Source organism: Parus major, chromosome 3 (genome assembly GCF_001522545.3).
Source record: "Parus major isolate Abel chromosome 3, Parus_major1.1, whole genome shotgun sequence".
NCBI classification, from domain to species: Eukaryota; Metazoa; Chordata; class Aves; order Passeriformes; family Paridae; genus Parus; species Parus major.
This window is the reverse complement of record NC_031770.1, coordinates 108,484,440-108,501,637: the sequence shown is the minus strand read 5'-3', so window position 1 is coordinate 108,501,637 and position 17,198 is coordinate 108,484,440. Positions and strand designations below refer to the sequence as shown.

Genomic DNA, 17,198 nt, shown 5'->3' with positions numbered 1-17,198 from the left:
CTGTCAATGCTGAAGTTGTTCACTTCTCTCCACCTCTCTGTTCCTTTTTATTTTTCTTCATGATAAACACCAAGAAGACCCAGTTCATCTTAACAAATTCAGCCTTCATGTAATGACAGAGTTTACTTTCTCTTCCACAATTTAGCATTTAGTATTCTCTTCTCCTTTCTCTGACTCTGACTGAATTCTAATTTTTCTCAGTCTGTCTTCAGAAGTGTGTCTTTCCCCAGCATGAGAAACCACACAAACCAGAGAGGAGCTACAGAATTTCTCTGTGACGAGAGGAACAGAGAAGATGAATTCTTCAGGGATGTTCATGAGTTATTCCCTTCCTCCACCAAAATTTCCTCACCTTTTGTTGCACATTTATCCCAGCAAGGTGAGATTTTAGTATCCTTTTCTTTAATAAGTTAAATAAAAATAATTAAAATAAAAAGAAAATTAAAAATATATGTAACTTTAATAAGGCCATTCAATACTCATAACAGTATGATTACAGGTACTTCTAGGACAATATATGTTTTTTTCTAGATGTTAACTTTGGGACCAAAGGAAACATCCCAAAAATACCTGTTAATTTTCAGTCTGTGAAAGGAGTCTTCCTCAAATGTGGATGCCCATGGTTATTTAAATTACATCCATTTTAGGCATAAAAATGACCTGTAGAAAGTGATCTTGATGTTCTTTGCAATATTCTTTTCTTCAGAATGTTTTGCCATCTTTCCTGGTAAAATTTGTTTTTAGGTGTACTCAACAGGGATGTGACTACATAAACTATCAATGCAGGATATGGTCACAGATATAATGTATAGACTGAGAATACTTACTTCTTTAAAATCCCAAAATGCACAATTTGGTAGAATTATCTCTTTCTTCCTTACACTGTTATCACAACTGAATTTTGACACAGAAGTTCTTTAGATCTGTAGGTTGATAGATAAGGTTTATTGCACTTTGTGTATCTGTTAACACAGAACACCTGACAAAAAGGGTTCATCTTTTATTATCTTTATATGCATAGGATTTAGCATGATGATGGAGACAATATTACTTCAAAGTTATATGGAATTATGTCCAGGTACTTGATAGCACAATATTATTTCAAACTGTACAAGAAAAGGGAATTAGTCCCAAATATGGTGGGATTTCTCAATAAAACCAGAGGCATATTACTCATAAGAATAATTATTAAGCTCCCCAAGAGTGGAAAATTTGTGTTTGAACATTTCCTGTGCATGGTGTTAAGGTCTTTTTGTGGGAGGCAGATCAAAAAGATTTTGGGGGTTTCCCTTCCTGTGACAGGCCACAAGGTGTAATTCTACACTGCCATTAAGGAGGACCTAAATGTGTTCAGTGCTTGAAGAACTACCAGTGCTAGGGGAAAACCAGATTTGCATTGTGAACAAAATTCTCCTAGTCCCATGCATTTTCTTCTCTAAGTCAAGGAGAATTAATTAAACACACAGAGGGATAAAGAAAAACAGAAATACAGTTTGGCAACAAAATTTTATTCCACTTAGAGACCTTAACAGAGTAAATTTTTTTAAATCTAAGTCTATTTTCTTTATAAAGTACATTGCTACTCTTAAACACAAGACAATGTTGCTCCTGTAAGGACTCTTGTTTTAGATTATCTTGGGGTTTGGTCAGGCTAAAGACTGAAAAATCACATTGGAAAGAAGAGAAACAAGGACTCCATTAGTCCAGTGCAGCAATCAATGATGAAACTGAATTTCTGAACTTTTCCATGGATGTACTTCAATGATCCATGCTCAAAAAAGGGTATGAAATATATATCAGATATTTATAAAAATCCACAGAATGCTTCTGTTCTATCTTATTTAATTATTTTTTTTTCAGGCACAAAATGCTTATCATAAACCTTGCCTTCCATGACATCTAACATTTTCTTCTTGACATTTTAAAATCAGAATTGGTAACAGCAGGCATGCTGGGAATTTACTGTACCAAAGATCTAAAGGAGACATTATAGAAAAGTGTGGTATGTTATAAAGATGTTACACAGCCTTGCTATACTGCTAAGATAGTGGCAAACAACATCTCACCCTAAACACAGAGACACTTCTTTCAGATAAATTATGCAAATTTAATTTCATTTTTAGCTGCTTTTCTCTTGTGATTGCCTGGTCGAGTAGATCCTTTAAGCAGAATCCTTCTAAATAAATGCACTGTTGCTAAATGTATTTGCCATGGCAGAAATTTGAAAATATTAAAAAATTAATCCTCTTCAGAGTCCTGCTGGCTTAGAGTTGCTGGTTCTGGGAAGAACTACAGAAGAGTTGGGGTTTTTGTGCCCTCAATCAAAGTTAGGGTTCAAAGAGCCTTAACTTAACTCTTAAAAGAGTCAGTATCATTTTTAGGATGGAAGCACCAAACCTCAGTGACTGACTTTGCAATCTGTCTGTTCCTAAAGATAAACACTGGAGCCTCCACCTGCTGTTTTCCAAAGTGTTTTCATCCATTTACTTTGAGAATTAAAGCCCTGGAAAACACAAAACTGAGGTAGAAATAAAAGCCAAGGCTTTAAGTTTCTTTAAGGTTCATTAATATAGTCTGGAATCTCTGTAATGGACTCAAAATATTTATCAAGCCATGTAATCTGAGGCTGCACTGAATTACCTCCCTGAGATAAATGCAGATGATACACAGAAAAAACCCACACTTTTGTTCAGGCTAATAAAAAAGGATATGCTCTAATAATTGAGAAATTTTTATCATATGGAATATGAGAAAAGAATGTGGCTGATTATATCTCAAATTCCAGTGGGAAAGCTGGAATGGAACTCCAGCTGAGCATCTGGGTTTTCAGTTTGTGCTGGACAGAAAATGAGAAAACTCCACCATTTATAATGCAGGGCTGAGGAACAGAAAGGAACTGTAGGGCTGTGAAGGTCACAATTTTGTGAAGGGAAAATATTTGGCATCTTTAATTCAGGTCTCTGCTTTATCCAGTGAACGGGGATGTCACCTAAGGTTGGTCTCTTAGTAAGATGAACCTGGAGGTTATCCACCACTTCAAAGACTTAAAAATCATTTTCAGAATGATAAATTTAGTTTAGCTTAATCCTAACTTATGATAATTATTTTTTTCCTCCACTGGAGAAAAATCTTTTTTCTATCTCTAATTCTCTCTCTTCAACCACAAAGTAGAAAAATACCAAGAGTATCTAGATATCTGGGGACTGCCTCCCACATACAAAAATAACTGGGCAGAGTGGAGTTTCAGAGGCTTTTGTAACATTTATTCTAAGTCAGGGTCACTGTGTGGCCAGCAAGAGCAGAAGAATACTTTCAGAAGTTAATTTACTAATTTACTAAGATGGGAATCTAAGGTTGGAAAATGGAAAGGTGTCTCTGTCTATTGAATATTGAGAGAATCTGGACACCTACATTGTGTTAGATATGTATCATTTGGATATGCAAAGATAGCTGAGAGGAATCTAAATTATTTATATTAGTTATTAGTGCTTTTTGTTCTTGCTGTGATAGGCTCCTGTTCTGGGAACTCTGGAAAATGCTGTAGAAATAAGAATGAGCAAATGCTTTTCTTCCTAGATATTTGATGGCAGGATGCAAAATAAGAGGGGTATAGATAAATAGGGATAAAAAATGAAGAATATAAAACAAAACAGGTTTTATATCTATGTAAGATATTGATCTTACATTTAGATATTTAGCTAAATATCTAAAATCTAGCTTACTGCACTGCAAAATATTTTAGTCATCAAAATTGAGAAAATCCAGAAGAAACCGCAAATGTTTATTGATCACTTTCCCATAACAAAACAAAAGATGTTGAAAATATTCCAATTAACAGGTTAAACTCATCACCAGGTGCTGAAAGAGTCATGGTCAAGATCTGAAGAGTGGGTGAAAGACGAATGTCAGGACACAAAGAGGGGCTCTACATACCTGAAAAATGGAAACCGTAGCTTCTGACTGATGAGATGGAGCTGGCATGAAAATTTAGACAAGGAATTTTATTCTTAGTAGCAATGCCAGGCATAAAGAGTCACTATAAATGCCTGAGACTTACTGGGATTTGCTGGAGAAGTGAGGTTTACATAATCAGCCATTTTGCAGGTGATGCAAACCTGAAAGGAGGGGATCCTACACCAGGTGGCTGAGCTGCTGTTCAGAGGGACCTCAACAGGCTGAGAAAATGATCTTTTGAGGTCCCTTCCAATCTGAGATGTTCTGTGATTCTGTGAATATGAACCATAGGAGCAGTTTATGAAGTGTCATGACAGAATATTGACAGAAATGTTAGCAGGGATAGGCTGTTGCTCTGAATCATTCTCCCGGGTTCATAGGCAGCTCTTACGCTTGAGTGGGGAGGTGATTCACAAGGTCTGGGTGTATATGAGGCAGAGAGATGACTGACACACACAACAAGATGCAGTCTTTACCTTATGATCACCTGCATTGAACCTTTTCATTTGGAATGGTTATAATGATTATGCTAATAACACTTGTTTTCTCATACAGCAATTAGAGGTTCCCACTGTAATCTGCTGGACTGTCATATCTGTCAACAAATGAAATAAGACAAGTGTCACTTTGCTCCTCTCCAGTGTAAACAACATAAAAATCACACAACCTTTGAACAGGTTTGGTTGCACAGCATCTCTGAAGCTCACCTGGTCCAACACCATGTTCAGCCTCAAGTCTGTGTTGTAAAAGAGTCAATCCCTGTCTTTTCCCTTTCCAACGCAGTAGCCCTTTGCTGGGCTTACTCTGTTAATGCCTTTCTTGAGGCATTCTACTGGGAACTCTAAAACTGGGCACAGCAGTCCCAACACCACTTCAGAATTGCTGAAAAGTGGGTTTAATCATTATTTTCAGCTTGTGCATAATGCAGTGGCTAATCCAGTGCAGTTCATCATTCATGATGACTCTTGTGCAACTTCTCATAGAATCATTTACATTGGAAAAGACCTCCCAGATCATCCCTGCCCATGGGATCTAAGGTCCTTTCCAACCCAAACCATTCTATGATCAAGTCCAGCCCCTAATGAATTTTTTTAGAGCTGTTCCCTCAATAATTGGTGTCTCTCAGTCGTTTGCCTACAGATCTTTTCTGTCAAATCACGGCTCCTGCTTGTTGAGATTCATCTGAATGATAGCCTTTTTATCCAGCATCTGGACTGCTCCCTGCAGTTTGGTGTCAACCCCAAACTTTCTGGCAGTGTGTTCCTCTCCATGTAATTACAAACCATCAAACCACCCCACTGCCCTGTCATCTGGCAGAGCCAGCAGCAGGGTGCTGCTTTCCCAGGTGTGGAAAGGAAAAGTTCTGAAGGCACAACATGGGCACTCAGGGAGCAGCTGAGGGACCAGGAGGAGGGGAGATCTGAATTCAAACAGAAAGGCAGCAAGATTTGATATAAAAGCAGGCAGTGACAGCTGCTCTGGTCAGCAGTTGCTGGAGACTGAACGTGGACAGAAGCAGCCAGTGCACAGGCAAAAACCCTTCTGATCTGGCAGTGTTCCCATCCCATCTCACCCCACGTACCAATACCAAAATAAATATGTGTTTTAATGTTAGAGAACATGATAACATTTTAATCTTTATCCAATATTGATTAAAAATATACATTACAGAAACACCTTTGTATCTTTCTTTGGCTTTTACACTATAGGACCCATGTAAAGAAGCCACAGCATGGACAGGAACTTGGCCCCAAGGCTTTTTAAACTCCCATGGAAAAATCAATGGGCAAGATTCCATCTGAGTTACAAAAATATCAGTCTGGAGGCATTGTTAATTATTATATAATAGTAATAATAGTAATAATAGTAATAATAGTAATAATAGTAATAATAGTAATAATAGTAATAATAGTAATAATAATAATAATAATAGTAATAATAATAGTAATAATAATAATAATAAACCAAAAAACAAAACCCAAGTCAGTAGACAGCTGAATTTATTTTCATTGCTGGAGACTGTACCTGGCATCCCCATTGACTGCAAATTTCACATTTAAAATATAATACATCCAAAAATTATTTCAGAGTATTCCATCTCTTCCAGTACAAGAAATAAGAGGAAATTAAAATGGAACACAAGCAAACAAAATATCCTTTTTGGATGAATATACTCTTGAAAAATACACTGTTCTATCTGGTTATTACGTGAATTTGGTAATACCTGTGACGTTGAATCACCTTGTCCTATCAGGAAACAGGAGAGCTATAAATCACCCTCCAGTGAAGAATTCCAGCCAATTCCACAACTACCTGGTGAAGAAAGAACAGAAGAAAGTTCTGATCTTCCTGGAAACAACAGGTAGGATTCAGCTTGATTCAGCTTAAATTATTGTGATTTTTTTCATGTATTGAAATACAACCTATCATTACAAGACATTAAAAAATCTAGGACAGTCACAGAAGAGGATCTTATTCGGTGAAAAATAAGGATTGTATAGGCAATAGTGTAACACAAGCTAAAACAAAAAGGTAGAGAAAACAGATGAACAATCAAAAATACAGGAAAAGCCACCTGTATCAAGAAAGCAGTGTCTTAGGAAATTATATGTACAGAGAAAGGGACAGAGAGAGAGCAAAACACATTGAATGGGTTGTATATTAAGTTCAGTAAGTTCTATTGGTTCATGTTTCTATCACCACCTATTTTCAGAGTGAGGAAATTACCACCTTGTTTAATTGACTCTTTTCTGCAAAGTGGCTGCTAAGTAGCCTTTGTGCAATAATGTTGTACAAGTGCAATGACAGAAACTTTATTCCATTTCAGGTCTTTTTCAAGGATAAAAAAAAAAAACATAATTGGGATTTTTTTTGCTTGTAATGGTTATTCAATTAAATGAATAATTTAGGATACACCTTTTAATTTTTTATTTTAGAAGGAGAGATGGGAAAAACACATGAGTTTGCCAAACTCATATGAACTAGGGATGCTAAAGCACCATCTTTCAGTGGCAGATCCCGGTATACAGATGGATTTGCAGGAAAGTCAGTAAGACTTGGCACATGTCCTGATTTATGTTTGATTGAGGGGGAACAGAGGAGGGGGAGAGAGAGACTGATTTTAGGACCGGTGCCTAGAAATTAATGCAGAGCAATTAAATTTACATCTCATAAACTGTAAGCATTTGGTTGAAATCAGTGGGATTGCCAAAAGTATGTTAATATCTTGGAGTGGGAAACCCACTGGGTCTTAAAAAGCATTCCAATGGCATTTTGAAACTTGTATCATGTATTAAATTACCAATTATATTTAATTGTAAGTTAATTCATAGAAAATATTACAGTGAATGGATACTTTGCCCAAGCCTCTAAGTTAGCTTCTTCAGCTTGGTCTGCAAAATAGAAAGCTTCACAATTTCAGTGAAGAGTTATTTTTGCTTTAAAATGTGCTTTACGTGCAAAAAGGATTGTTTTCTATTTGCATCTCATCATATTTTGCACTCACAAGACATATTTTTGCTTGTAACTTGAGCACAGCTAAAAATAACCCAAATTCTATTTACTATCTAGTTAGAAATTTAGGGAAAAAGCATATTTTGTCATGATATTGGGAGTATAACCTTTTGTTGTTAAACACCTAAGTCAGATAAAGTGCAAAGTTCTGTAATGGCTCTGAGAAATACGTGTCAGAGAAGTTAATAAGAAAAAAAAATTCTGAGATTCTAAAGCACTTCAAGGAGGCACAGGTGATGTCAAAATTAAAAGTAAGGGACATAAAGCAGTACCAAGAACAGGAGATGAGTGACTTATTCTGGTTATTTTCCCCTGGATCAACTAGATCTTCCCTCAAACACAAGTGCCTGGAATAAGCCATCCTATTTTGAATGCTGTGAGAGTTTAATTGGACAGATGTGACCAGTCTTTCCAGTTTTTTGGCCTCTGACCTCCAGCTGTCCATAGTCACAGTCCATGGGCTCTGTTGTTTAGCAGAGCTGGAGCAGCATGCCTGCCTAAGGCTGGGCACTGTGGGTCACCCCCAGAGCAAGGTAAGAGGCTGATGAAGAACTGGGGCCTTGCTGTAACACCTGGTAAAGAATAGTTTTCCTTAACCACGTGTTCTCCACAAGTACCAGTGTTCTCCAGAGCACACTGTGTTTTATATAAACTGGCTGCCTCGAGGCAAAGAGGATATGAAAGGATCAGCAAACCCTACTGGCCTCTCCCCAAGAATAATTTTAAACTAAAATCAGCAGCCCCTCAAAACCAAACAAGTTAAGCTAATAATACACCTCTGTGGTAACATGCTCATAAATTCCCTTGGAGTGGGAGGCTGGGAAAATTGCCAGAACAAGTAAATTCCACTCTAGTCACCTGCTTGCCTGCCAGAGGTAGGTGAGCAGAAACAAGCTGAATGCAACTCGTGTGGTTGATTGAAGATACCTGAACTTTGCAGTGACCTCCTGGGTCACTGGAGTGGTGCTTGGAGCCTCCCAGGCAAGAGGAGTCTTGGAGTCCAGGGCCTGGTGGATGCTTCTTCAATTGGAATCAGATATTTGTAGAATCACCTGAGTTGGATGGGACCCACCAGGAGCATCAAAGTCCTACTCCTGGCCCTGCAGAGGAAATACCAAGAATCACAGTGTTAGAGAAAGCTCTAATTTCTGTTGTCATTTCTTATTGCTTGTAATATAACCAAGATTTGTCTTGAAACAGATAATACCAAAAAAAGCTTCCTGAAACAGGTCTTCCCCAGTTCTGCCCCAGCTCACATGCAAGATTTCACAGTGCTGGTCATCAATCTTTCAGTGGTTTTTGAATCCTGATTACTACACCCAACTGTAAAGATCACATGGACTCAGTGTCTAATTCCCATTTCAACCAGAGCACTCCAGTCAGAGCAGACAGAGGGGAGCAGGGGAATTTTCAGACTCACCTAGACACAGGAACAATCTAAGAGCAGCATCCCATCCCATCCTGCAGTTTGAAACTGAGCAATAGTTTTCCTGTGGGAAGGGCAGCAAAAATACCTGTGAATACGTGTGGAGATATTCCATCAGCTACATCAGGAAGTATGAGATGTTAAAAGCAGTTGGTTCACAGAAATTTGGAAATGAAGAGGAGAAATTAATTTTATTATTTTAGTGCTAAAAGTGGATGGGAAGGAATGAAAGAAGTTGAGCAAAAGCCAGCAAACACACGGGAGAAAAATGTATTTTGTATTCAGAGAAAAGAAAGCTCTGTAAAAATAAATTAATTCCTCATTCTCACCTTTTCAGAGATGATTCTGCCAGTGGTGTTCCTGTGTTTCACAGCTGTGCTGCCTCCCTCCACTGGACAGGTAGAATACATTTCTCTTGTTTGTAAAATTTGGGTGGGCCCTGAGGCACCTGTAGACCCATAGAATATGGCTTTTCCTATGCACACCAAACACATGCAGGAAGAGTCTGATGAGGTATTTTGGATCTGGAAAGCATTTACCCTTGAAGTATTAGATATTTAGGATCTGGAAAGCATTTATCCTTGAAGTCTGCTTCATTTCAAAGCAGTTGTCTAGTTCCACATTTGCACAAAATAAACATCTAAAGCTTCAGCATTACTCATAACTTGGGTCAGAGATAAATGTATTTTCCAGAAGTTTCCATACACAAATCCAGTAATCAGGACCTCCTAAACATCCAGCACTTTTTCCATTAATTCCATAGAGGTTTACAGATATAATTTACTTACCTCTCTCCCTTTTTCTCCTTACAGATCCTGAGGTATTGCCTCTCCCTTTGCTCAGAGTCCCATCTGCTCACCCCTCTGATTTCCCTCAATCAGCTCAATTAACACCCCAAATGCACACACAGAGTGGTTCCTCCCAACCCAAACTTAGCCTGAAATCTGTAGTTTGCTGCTTCTGCATCACAAACACTGGATGTGACCGATGGCTTGCCTGCATTTCCCCCAATTCTTCAATTTCTTCTCTCAGTGCTACAGTCTAGACTAGTTGGGAATGGATCTAAAGAGCAGGCTGAGTTCCTCACATGGCTGTTTTTTAATTAGAGAATATATGAAAAGCATGAGAAATTTCATCAGTTATGACTTGGAAAAAATATATGGCATGAAAGATATAAACATTTCTGCTCAATGGGATATCCTGATGAGGTACCACAAGAGGCCTGAGGTGATCCTGTTATTAAACAGATTTCTTCAATAGAAAAACATGGATAGTGATGTTCAAAACTAGAAAAGAAACACATCATAAACACAATTCATACATGCAGATGATTTTTAGATCCTCTTTCCACAAAACCTCATTAGAGAATTATAATATTGGTAAATAAGTCTGGTTCTGTTGCCTAACTGCTAAATTCCACACCCTGGAACCACGGAAATGCTGCTCCAGAGGGACACAGCCCTGGAGACAGGAGACAAAGCACACCACAGTCCTTCTTCCCCCCCCCATGTATTATCTCCTTAGCTGATAATAAAATTTTGGTATTTTAATATTTCCTACACAGGATGCAAGATTTAGTTGCATTCAAATAAAACAGAAATACATCTTCTTTTGTTGTTTTTTTTTTCAATTTAGGAAGCTGAAGCTCTCAGTGCTCTGTCAAGCAGCAGAGCAGAGCAGCAAAAGCTGATTGTTGACAGACATAATGCCCTCAGGAGAGGAGTAAAACCAACTGCCAGCAACATGATGAAGATGGTAAGTTGTGTGCTGTAAATCTATTTTTAATGAGTAGTGGGCTCTGTGAGAGAGACAAGACTGTATGCAGGGTCAGATTATTTTATTTAGCCACAGATTCCTTCTCCAGACCTTTCCTAAGGACTGAGCACAATCAGCACCGAGAGAAACATAAGGCTGGGCAGGTGGAAGAAACAAATTCTGAAAATTTGGTGGTATATCAACAGCAATGTCTCTTTGGAAGTAAAATTAGAAGGAAAAGAAAGATCCATAGCATAATTAATTTCTTTCTGATGCAATCTTCATCAAGCTTCACAGTTTCTATTCCCTTGGTGCACAGTAATTTTGCTCCTACCTCTCCCCTCAAAAAAATAAGACTAAAAGGATTTTGCATTTGACTTTTTTCTTATTTAAATGTAATTTCTAAATGCTATTCCTTCATGAGGGGTTATTCATAGGTATGTGACAGATATTTTCTTCTTCCATTAAGGAATGGTGTCCTCCAGCTGCAGAGAATGCCCAAAATTGGGCCAATCAATGTACTTTAAGGCACAGTCCCCCTAATCTGAGGAGAACCAGTAAGTGAAGCATGAGTGGAACTAAACAGTGTCACACATTATTGATGTGACCAGTTTGGGGTTGTGCTTTCTGGGGGGAAATAAGATGAAATTTTAATTCCATATTGATTTTTTTTTTGTCATGTGACAAAGGGAAATTTCTAGGTAGAAATCTGCCCAGTGAGTGAGAAATGTTCAATCCTATTTTCATCCCAGTTTTACACAGCTATATCCCATCTTCTGTAGCAGATAAAAAAACTATATCACAATGATAAATATTCTCCTAAAACACCCACCAGAAAAAAGCAAATCTAGAGATCTAGAGCCAGTTTAGTGCAGAAACCAATTTACATGTGCTGGTTTGACATGTCTGGGAAGAAAGGGGCAAAAGTGTAAAACTGAAAAGTGCTGGTGGTGCTGAGCACAGCATCTCAGACCAGACTTAGAGTTTTTAAATCATCTGGAAAATTGCAATCTAAACCTGTCTTTGAGGTTCAGATTAACACTTCAGTCAGACACTGGATATTGAATTTACAGCTGCACCATGTTAACAGCCCAATGTGCTGTTGACTGACTTTTGCCCACACCATGCCTAAGATGTGGACAGTCCTGTCAATATTTTCTCCTAAAATCCAAATCCTCTGTTTGTTCCCAGGGTGAATCCCATTTGAGGACCAAAGCAGTGAGGTTAGACCTGAATAAAAGCAGTAAATAAGGGCAGTATAGACTTCTTGTGTTCCAGGAGTAAAATTTGGATTATTGAGCTTTTCCCAAGATTACTGGACCATGACCTGGGTAATGATTATTACTTATTATTTGGATATATGATTATTTGGAATTTGGCAACTTCCAAATAGCAAAATTACAGTCATGAACCTGGGATGCACCAGTGCAGGTGGTCCTTCAGTCATACAGAATGTCTGCCAAGAACCAGCCACCAGCCAAACCAGCCATGCTGCAACCTGGTCAAGTGACACCTTCAGTATTTACAAAGGGTGATGTCACTCAGCTGGAATAAAAAAATCAAACATCTTGCTTCCCCATTTAGGATGAGAATTTTGATGGAAAACATCCCACCTTCTGCTGGTTTGTTTTGTTGGAGTTTTTTTCTCTGTGTGTATTTCTCCATGCACATCTTCTCAGCACCATTCTTTTTTCAGATGTACTTTGTGGTGAAAATCTCTTCATGTCCTCTGCCCCATTCTCATGGCCAGATGTTCTTCAGGCCTGGTACAATGAGAAGAAAAATTTTGAATATGGAATTGGGGCAAAAACAAAAGGTGCTATGTTTGGCCATTACACTCAGGTAGATGTATTTTATGTGTATATATATATATTTTTCAGGCTGAAAGAATAAATGTTAGCTAAGCAAGTTTTACCCTCTCAACTTTAGAGGAAATAAATAAAATGGAGACATGAGAGTTATTCCAACCAAACATTTATGAAAACTTTCAAAGGAACAGAATTAGAATGAAAATAAGAGGTGAAGTAACAATATTAAAATGAAAATAACAGTCTAAGTGTATGTAGGAGTAATGAGTAAAATACTGATATTTCAAGACTTCAGGAAGTAACATCCTGTTTTTTATTTGTTAAACTAATTTGTTTAACATCTGAAAATTGCCCAGACACTGGAAAAACAGGGTTATTAAAGTATCAGCAAGGAAATATAAATAGTTTTGTTGCAGTCAACAGAGTTCTTTTGACTCAGAGGAGTTGGACAATGACTTGTCCTAAACTTCTACGGTACCTGCACAAAGCACAGGATACAAAATTTTACATCATCATTCCTCCATTAACAATTTCAATTGAATGAAGACATAAATACAAAATCAAAGGTTTTATAAACATGTGTCCTGAATTATTATTGTTATAGCCCCAATATTCTTTGGTTGAATAGGGGTGAAAACAGATTTTCAGTAAAATGGGACTCATATTTTTACTATAAAAGGTAAATAAAGTGACTTAACGTCATTGCAAACATTTCTGTGATGCATATTGTATTTAAATTATTTTCAAATATATGTTTTTCATACTCACATGATTTTTATTCTTATGCCTACAGATGGTTTGGCACAATTCCTATAAAATTGGATGTGGTTTTGCTTTCTGCAGTAACACTACGTACAGTTATTTTTACGTCTGCCAGTACTGCCCCGCGTACGTATTGATTCTGATTTTGGTTCTTCTTACATTATCAAAATTAGTCAGGACTTGGTGAAATTTGTAACAGAGAACATCACCAATATCTGAGAAATGGTTTTGAAGCCTGTATTAGGAATATGAAAAGACAGAAACCTACTCATGAAAAGAGTTGCCAAACAAGAAAATGTATAAAATACATAAAAGGGACACTGATTTTTAGATTAAATGTCACTTGCCTAAAAATCCTAATTTTCATAATAGTTAATTAGAAATAAATATTTTGCACTTTCTACTTGAAATCTCAGTTCAGAAAGGCATACCAATATGTGCAGTACAGTGAAGTCTATAATTAATACCAAAAAAACAGGAATGTTAAGGTAAAGTGATGATTTCAAATAGTGCCTAAAATTAATTTCCACATTCACAGTATCTTGTTGTGAGTTAACCTTGACTGACCATCAGTAGCTCACCCAGACTCTCTGAGTCCTCCTCAACAGCACAGAGTCATTAAAAAATATAGCAAAAAGTTCATGAGTCAGGATGAGGTCAGGGGAGTTCACTCACCAGTTACTGTCATGGAAAAAAAGGGTTCAGATTGGGAAGATTAACTTAATTTGTCACTAACCAAATCAGACTTGGATAATAAGAAGTAAAACCAAATCTAAAGCACTTTCTAGTAGCCCCTGCCTTCTTTCCAAGCTCAGCTTGACTCCCAGTTTTCTCTACCTCCTCCCACTCAGCAGCACAATGGGATGAACTGGGGGCTCTGCTCAGTTCATCTCATGCCATTTCTTCCAATCCTTCCCCCCCATGCTCTTCCCCCACTCCCTTGTGGGGTCCTGCTCACAGAGGACAGTTCTCCATGAAGTTGAGTTTGGTCCTTCCCACAGGCTGAAGTTCTTCCTAAACTTCTCCAGCATGGATTCCTTCCGTGCTTCCATTCCTTCAGGATCAGACAGCTGCAACATGTGTCCTCCACAGGGTCACAAGTCCAGTCAGGAGCCTGATCCAGTGAGTGCTTCCCATGGGATCACAGCCTCCTTCAGGCATCCTCCTGCTCCAATGTGGGTCCTCCACAGGTTGCAGGTGGATCTTTCCATCCCCATGGACACCCATGGGCTGCAGGGGCACAGCTGCCTCTCCATGGGCTGCACCAGGGAATCTCAGCTCCAGTGCCTGGGGCACCTCCTGCCTCTCCTTCTGCACTGACCTGGGTGTCTGCAGAGTGGTTTCTCTCACATATTCTCACTCCTTTCTTCTGGCTGTTGCTGCATGCAGAATTTACCCTCCCTTGAATGTGTTATCACAGAGCCACTCTCACCATCACATGGGTCCAATTTGGAGCTGGCCAACATTGACCCTGTGTGGAGTAGAGACAGCCTCTGGTATCTTCTGAGAAAAGCCACCCCTCCAAATTCCTCCCCTCCAAATTCCTCCCCCTCCCTGCCCACTGCCAAAGCATTTCCAAACAAACCCAGCACACCTGTGAAAATTGATTGGCATATAACCAGAGTGGAAATGTAGCAGTAAGTTGCATAAGTAACTTAGGGTAAATCTAAACATCTTTATAACTTAGTTTTCCTCTCAGATATGGTGTAGTGACTTCATAGCTGATGTTGGCAACATTGATGTTTCAGGGGAAACCTAATAAGTTCAATGAAGACACCCTACAAGGAAGGAGAGCCCTGCGGGGATTGCCCCAATGCTTGTGAGGATGGATTATGCAGTAAGTTCCAGGCATTTTAATTGTGACCTGGGTAAAGTGATATTTAAAAAAAACCTAAACAACAATTAATTTATGCAAACTGATTTTTTAAAAAAATTATTTGCTGAAATACTAGGCCAGAATCACTATCAGGGAATCTCATTTCTTCTTTACCTATGTGAAATAACACTTTTCCATGATCAGGAGAGATCAATCTCATCCTTGAACCAAAGAAATTCTAGGGAAGGAGGGGACTTCTTTACCTTTTTTTTCCTTCTTCATCCTCTTAACAATGGAGGCAGATCAAATGGAAGTAGCAACACACTTGATAAGAGCAAGTGGCAAACCTGAGCTTTTAGAATTCTAATAGGAAATAGAAACATATGGGCTGACACCAACAATGCAAGAATTACTTCCTGTCTTCTGTTATGGAATTAACCAAATTCTCACCACAAGCTTTAGCATAAAGAAAGAGAGCTTTAGAACTCCTTTATGGTTAAGTGAGAAGTTTCCTTGAGAGAGCCATGTATTTTCTGTGTGTGTCTAAATTAGAGGTTCGGATGCTGCTGGGGAGTAAATGGCAACAGAGAGGAAAACATTAGAAAGAAAATAATGTTGATGAATAATTATTCTGAAAGATGTGGTGGGTTTTCACTTCCCACTCATGATTAATTTTGTGTTTCAAATCATTTTCAGCCAACCCTTGAAAGTTTGAAGATACTTTTTTCCAAGACTCCTGGCAAAGTGTCCAGGATGTAACCAGAGCTTTGTCAAGGTCACTTCTCTGCTCTTGTCAATTCAAAACTGAAATAAAATAACAGGCTCAATTTTTACCTTCCTGGACATCCATCTCCTTAATGAATTCTTCCACAAACATTGATTTCATCCTGCCTCTCTAACATGTGCAGAAGGACTGACTTGAGTACAGTGACTCACACAAGAAAAATCTGTAGGATGATGTATATATTCTATTTATATAATGGCCCAGAATATGGTAGAAATCTTAATTTAAATTTGTTGGTTGTTTGCCAGATATATTTAATTATTAGCTTTTCTCATCTTTCTTTTCCCAAAATGTTATCTAATAAACATTTTTTAAAGGTCTTTGGTTCCATATGTTTATTATGTTCTTGGCATAGTGGATAGTGCTTGGTCATGTAACTACTTTTAACTTGATTGAAAATTTAAACTATTGTACTGTTAACAGGACCACAAGATAAACAGGAATGCTTGAAATATGTAATTCTTAAAAGAAATTAGGAGGGCAGAGCAGTTTCCTCTAGATCTATTCTGGTTTAGAATCTGTTGCTGGCATATGTTCTACTGTAAAATGCTCAGTTGTGAAAAAACACAAAAAATACCCCAAAGAAACAAACTAAATGTAGTTAATTTAAATTAAGGCTCCTGTTTGTAGTGCTAGATTGCATTTAAATACAGGTAACTAAACCTGCCTTGTAAAGAAAAAGGAGTGTCTGAGAAAAGGGCTTGATTCACAACAACAGATAATCAAAAGGGGGAAGGTCCCTGCATTTGGAAACTTTGTTTTTCATAACAAGTAGACACGTGTTCCAAAAGTTTTTAATATCTTCTTTTGCTGTATCAGTTTCTAAATTAATCATTCTTCACTGACCAGTTCATCATAATTTTCATTCTTTCTTATTACCAAGAAATAAAATTCTCTAAACTTCACCATCATTGTGACTTTATTAGCATTAAGTGTTGAAGGGAGCTTAAATATTTATCAGCCTGAGCAGAAACAGGTCTTGTGAAAAGAATTCCTAGGCAAAAACAGAAGTCAGGCGAGAAACCCTCCATCCCTTTCAGACTTCCTTTCAGAGAGAAATAACAAATAGCATAAATAACCTGCAGTCCCCACTCTGTGACCTTTGGGAAACAAGTGTTCTTCTGTGCAGTCAACAATGGGGCTAAATTTTATTTCAGTCTCACCTTAAAAAGTTTGCACATTCCAGTCCCCTTTTAGTAAGGAAGTTGCTGTCATAATTAAGATTTCAAGTGCCAGCGTCCTTTGCACAGAATAATTTCATCACACATTTCTGCCTCCTTCATTCCAGTGGCATTTCTTCTAGTGTGAAAGACACGTATTAAGTTAAATGTTCAATTTCACAACTCAAAGCGCTTATTATTTAGGTTGTTTTTTTCTTCT

At 37.9% G+C, this 17,198-nt stretch overlaps 1 protein-coding gene across 1 annotated transcript; it reads left to right on the top strand.

Annotated features, from left to right (window-relative positions):
• The first annotated feature begins 231 nt into the window (after nucleotides 1-231).
• Nucleotides 232-16,726, top strand: LOC107202486 (cysteine-rich venom protein TEL1-like). The gene is made up of 10 exons (XM_033512945.1): nucleotides 232-379; nucleotides 6,209-6,316; nucleotides 9,231-9,292; nucleotides 10,529-10,648; nucleotides 11,118-11,205; nucleotides 12,345-12,490; nucleotides 13,250-13,344; nucleotides 14,220-14,340; nucleotides 14,967-15,055; nucleotides 15,731-16,726. Exons 1-9 carry the CDS (start codon nucleotides 232-234, stop codon nucleotides 15,039-15,041), a joined length of 963 nt encoding a protein of 320 aa, XP_033368836.1. The 3' UTR covers nucleotides 15,042-15,055; nucleotides 15,731-16,726.
• The last annotated feature ends 472 nt before the right edge of the window (nucleotides 16,727-17,198 follow it).